At 43.7% G+C, this 5338-nt stretch overlaps 1 protein-coding gene across 1 annotated transcript; it reads right to left on the bottom strand.

Moving 5' to 3' along the window:
* Window positions 1–727: 727 nt before the first annotated feature.
* Window positions 728–4880, bottom strand: LOC125466983 (apolipoprotein A-IV-like). The gene is made up of 4 exons (XM_048562244.2): window positions 4751–4880; window positions 4330–4437; window positions 2639–2765; window positions 728–1859 (listed from the first exon to the last, which is right to left on the bottom strand). The coding sequence occupies exons 2-4, from the start codon at window positions 4376–4378 to the stop codon at window positions 959–961; spliced, it is 1077 nt and encodes a 358-aa protein (XP_048418201.2). The 5' UTR covers window positions 4379–4437; window positions 4751–4880; the 3' UTR covers window positions 728–958.
* Between the last annotated feature and the right edge of the window lie 458 nt (window positions 4881–5338).

The raw sequence follows: 5338 nt of genomic DNA, 5'->3' as shown, positions 1-5338 counted from the left end.
AACACCTCCGCTCGGTTCGCAATAAACAACTGCACCTCCCAGTCACAAACCATTTCCACTCCCCCTCCCATTCTTTAGATGACATGTCCATCATGGGCCTCCTGCAGTGCCACAATGATGCCACCCGAAGGTTGCACGAACAGCAACTCATATTCCGCTTGGGAACCCTGCAGCCCAATGGTATCAATGTGGACTTCACAAGCTTCAAAATCTCCCCTTACCCCACTGCATCCCAAAACCAGCCCAGCCTGTCTCCACCTCCCTAACCTGTTCTTCCTCTCACCCATCCCTTCCTCCCACCCCAAGCCGCACCTCCATTTCCTACCTACTAACCTCATCCCGCCTCCTTGACCTGTCCGTTTTCCTTGGACTGACCTATCCCCTCCCTACCTCCCCACCTCCCCACCTATGCTCTCCTCTCCACCTGTCTTCCCTTCTCTCCATCTGCGGTCCGCCTCCCCCTCTCTCCCTATTTATTCCAGAACCCTCTCCACATCCCCCTCTCTGATGAAGGGTCTAGGCCCGAAACGTCAGCTCTTGTGCTCCTGAGATGCTGCTTGACCTGCTGTGTTATCCAGCTGCACACTTTGTATTCAATGTTGGGTGTGTTTGGGTTCAGTGCTGTCAGTGTTCCTTATGTCTCCCTATAGGAATGAGCTGTGACTGAGACCTTGTGGATTGCCAGGTGAAATTCCAACCTCAGGAACTGCACTAGCAGGTAAGAAGCTTTCAAAAAAACAGATATTTATTGATTTGAACTTCACAAGAGCTTCACAAGAAATGGAAACATGAAAATATTATCAATACTGAAGTCATTTCAAAACATTTTATCCATAATTTAACATTCCAATAGTGGTTTAAATACATGACAATATTTATAATCAAACAGTTCTCTGTCCTCCAACAAAGCTCTGCATTCCTGCTGCACAGCCTGATTGAATAACTTTCCACTTCTCGATCAGTTCTCCTTGTCCTGTCGGAATTTGTCCCACAAAGCTGAAAGTTGGATTTGAAGATCCTGATGAATTTCTGCATATGGTGCGAGTCTCTCTTGCATCTCCTGGACACTCTGACTGATCATGTGATGCAGTTCCTCTGAATAGGGGGCAATGTTCTGATGGAACTCCTCAACATTCTGGTTAATAATGTTGTTGAGATCTTCGATTATTGGAGCCAGATTTTGGTTCATGCTTCCCAAGTTTTCACTGAGTTTCACTTTCAGTTCTGCAACATATGGAATCAGCCTTTGCTTCAGAACCGCCACATTCTCATCAATCTTTGCCTGCAGCCCCTCAGCATAAGGTGCAACCGTCTGGGTCATTTCATTGATCTGTTGGTTCATCTTGTTCTGGACATCACTGGCGTAAGGGATCAAGCTATCACGGAGTTCCTGCACTTTCTCATCTAGCCTGCTGCGGAATTCCTCAGCATTCACACTCACCTTCTGCCTGAGATTATCAACGTTCTCTTGAATCTCCAGCTGCAGTTGCTCAGCATAGGGAGTGAGAACATCCTGCAGGTTCCCTGCATTTTCTCTCAATTTTTCCTGAAGCACTTTGCAGTAGGGAGTCACTCTCTGGCGAAGTTCCTCAGCATTATTCCTCAGCTGCTGTTGGAGTTGCTCACTGTAAGGTGTCAGCTTATGGTGGAATTCTGCGAGGTTTCTACTCAGGCTCTGGTGGACTCCATCAGCAAAAGGGGCAAGTTTCCTGCTCAGTTCCTGCAGCTCGTTCCTGATCGTCTGCCGAAGCTTCTCGCTATTAACCTTAATCTTCAGTTCATCAGTGAGGGGAGTCAGTTTCTGGCGGAGATTCTCAGTGTAGTCTTGGAAAGTCTCCACATTATCCTTTAGAAAATCACTGTAAAACAAGAGACATTTTGAATATATTTTGTCAAATCTGCTCCTGCATATTTTGAAAGGGAATATTGCCCAAGTGCAATTCACAGACAGCTATTGCACTGGAATGAGACATTTTCACTGAATTATTCCATAGAAGAGAGAGCACATTTCCCACATTCTTTAATTCATCCCTCACTGTTTAACAGCAACAATCAGGAGGGGAAGAGATAGGATTGGGCCATATTGCCTCCGCTATGTATGGGACTCCAAAAGAATATTTATACTGGATGTAACTCGGCATGAAGTAGAGGAACTAGAATATAATCAAATCTTTAACAGAGTTCTGGTGTCTGGGTATTTTTCAAAATTGAGCTATCAGTTCAATTCATTGGTTCAAGTGTTACAGATAGTTGATCAGAACATGGCATATCCCATATGCCTTCTTAACCACTTTATCTCTCTTTATATCAACCATCTCCTATTTATCTGCTGCCCAAAAGAATCTATGAACCTATAAACTAAGGTCATTCTGATGCTCTCAACGTCCTAAAGCCCTACTATTTAATATGTTCCCCTTGCCTTGTTAGTCCACCCATAATGTATCACCCCACACTTTTCATTAAATTAAATCATTAAAGTTCATTCACCATCATTTAGCCCACTTGACCAGCCCATCTATAATCTCATTCCTGATTGGTTAGAAAGCCTTACTCTAATTGTTCCCCCAAGATTTAATTAAAATGTGTTTGATCTGGGCTTCAGTTTTCCTGACATTGTTACCAAATACCCCAAACTCACCGCAGCTGATGGCTAATTTCTGAGCCCTGGATCTGGTCAATATTGTCCTTGGCAGTGTTGGTCAATTGACTGATGTAATCCCAGAAGGCCTCTTGGACCTCATCTCCATTGACCTCAATCTGGGAGCCTGGGGGAGGAAGGAAACAAAAGTCAGAGTGAAAGCATTTGTGGGTCATTCCAGAGACAGCAGCTTGTGATAGTCCAAGAGAGACCTCGGTGTGTCCCATCTACTGTCAGCTCATCACTGACTGCAAGGATAAACACCTCATTGAGTTAAATCATTGTCTTTAAATATTTAAGACGGGGGATTAAAATGAATCCAAATAAATAGGTGAAGCAAGTTTATGCTCAACAACTATCGACATTTTGGAGGTTAGCATTGACCAGAAACTGGACTAGCCCAGCTACATAAACACAGTGGCTACAAGAGCAGGTCTGAGGCTAGGAATACTGCAGCAAGCAACTTACCTCCTGACTCCCCAAAGCCTGTCCACCATCTACAAGGCACAAGTCAGGAGTGAGAAGGAATATTCCCCACTTGCCTGGATAGGTGCAGCCCCAAAAGGAAGCTCAACATCATCCAGGACAAAGCAATGAAATTTTCCTGATAAAATAAAAGCAGTAGTAGACTGTTCAGCTCCTCAACTCTCCACCACCACTCAGTAAGACCACCATAGCTCTGTTTGTGTTTTGATTTCCTCATTTCTAGCTACCCTGATAATCTTTGATGCCCTTACTAACTACCTATCTCTGCCTTTAAAAATATTCAACAACCCTGCTTCCATAGCTTTCTGAGGCAGAGTTCTAAAGAAACAGAACTCTCTGAGAAATAATATGTCTGTCCTGAAAGGGCAACCCCTAATTTTTAATTCAGTGCTGCCTGGTTCTAGTCTCACTCACATGAGGAAGCAAGCCTTCCACGCCCACTTTGCCAAGACCATGTGTGATCTAGTACATTATGCGTGATCTAGTACACCATGCGCGATCTAATACACCATGCATTATCTAATACACCAGTCATGATCTAATACACCAGTCAAATTACTCCTCGCACTTCTAAACTCCAATGAAAATAATCCTGGCCTGTCCAACCCATTGTCATAAGACAACCCACTCATTCCCCAGGTATCAGTTTTGTGTCCTACCTCTGAATTGCCTCCCAATGTATTTTCATCCTTCCTTAAAAAGAGGAGACCAAACGTGCACTCTATTGGAGATGTGATCCCCATCACTGACCTGTACAAGCATAACATCCTCTCTTTTATGTTCAATTTCTCTTGTAGTAAATGACAGCATTCCATTGGCTTTCTTGATTATGTGCTGTACCTGAAAACTAATTCTAGAACAACTAGACCCTTCTACACCTCCGAATCTGCAGTTCTTCTCCATTTCAACAAGTTTTTATTCTTCCATCCAAAGTGAACAACTCTACATTTTTCCACATCTGCCAGGTGTTTACCCACTCACCGAACCCTAACTGTATCCCAGTCTGCAACTTCCTAATGTCTTCTTCACAACATACTCTCCAGCTTCTGTGTCAGCTGTGAGTTGATTTACAACACTTTTTCTTCCCTCTAATCTCATTGATATCAATTGTAAAAGCCTGAGGCTCAGCACAGACCCAAACGAAAGACAGAAAAACCCAACAGCACAAAATATTCCAAACACAGCTGCAAATGTTAAAGATTTACCTAACATCAAGAAAGCAGCTAGAAGCACAGGGATTGCTCTGGGAAACATCCTGGATTTCTTCAACTGTGCAACTTAAATCACAATTTCTGTTCTTCTTTACAGTAGCTCTGCAAAAAGACAAAAATCAGAGTTAGGCTGAGATTTAAATCTTTAAGCACCACCTATTTTTTTCCAGAAAGCAATTTTGCTCCCACTGAGAATCTCCTTCTTGCGTTTGCAGCACATTCTGAGTGTTATTAACTACATATAAACCACAACACGATTTACAAACACAGTATTCTCATCACCTGGCAGCATTGACCAATGGCTGATGCATGCACTGTATTACCTGACACAGATACACCTGCTAAGCCAATACCCCTGTTTAAACCCCAGGCTGCAGTGTTGAGAATAGCAGCTGCTGGAGTTAGTTTTTCTCACCTGCCTCTGCTAGTCCTGGAGATCAGTGCCCCAACCTCACAGGCCCTTGCTCTATATAAGCGAATGTTATCAGCAGTTGATAAAGAGCTGGTCTGTTTGTGCAGGTTCATCATGTTTCAGTGATCGAAGAAAACGTGGAACTTCCAACATCTCTGTCGCTGTGAACTGTGATACGTTTCCTCAAATGTTGTCCCAACTCCGATGAGAGGCCAAATTCCAATTCAGATTAATTTCTTAGAGCAAAGGCCATAATTTAATAACACGTGTAATGTTTTTAATGTTCAAGGGACTGATGATAAAGAGCTTCAGAGAGTGAAGTCTAAGAAACTGATCCCAGTAGCAGGATTGTCAGCTACTAGTGGGACACAGAGTGAGGGGGATAGGGAAAGGATGGTGGTGCAGCAGGAGGTTTACAGCCAGTGACTGTCATCTGGATGCTCTAAGGGGCTGAAAGTGAGGTGAAAGCAGATTCAATGGGAACTTTTAAAAGGGGAAATGGGTAAGCATTTGAGGAGGGAACTGGGAGAGCCTTGAGCAAAGAGCTGTGGGCGTGGGAAGACAGGGTGTGGATGAGCTGAAAGGAACTTC

This window comes from Stegostoma tigrinum, chromosome 32 (assembly GCF_030684315.1).
Source record: "Stegostoma tigrinum isolate sSteTig4 chromosome 32, sSteTig4.hap1, whole genome shotgun sequence".
NCBI classification, from domain to species: domain Eukaryota; kingdom Metazoa; phylum Chordata; class Chondrichthyes; order Orectolobiformes; family Stegostomatidae; genus Stegostoma; species Stegostoma tigrinum.
Note: the sequence above shows the minus strand (reverse complement) of the source record. Positions and strands in the feature narration are given on the sequence as shown.

Coding starts and splice junctions, on each gene's coding strand:
- LOC125466983 (XM_048562244.2), bottom strand. CDS start 4,378: ATGTTTCCCAGAGCAATCCCTGTGCTTCTAGCTGCTTTCTTGATGTTA. Junction 2,766..4,329: donor AGCTGCTTTCTTGATGTTAG/GTAAATCTTTAA, acceptor TTCCTCCCCCAG/GCTCCCAGATTGAGGTCAAT. Junction 1,860..2,638: donor GAAATTAGCCATCAGCTGCG/GTGAGTTTGGGG, acceptor CTTGTTTTACAG/TGATTTTCTAAAGGATAATG.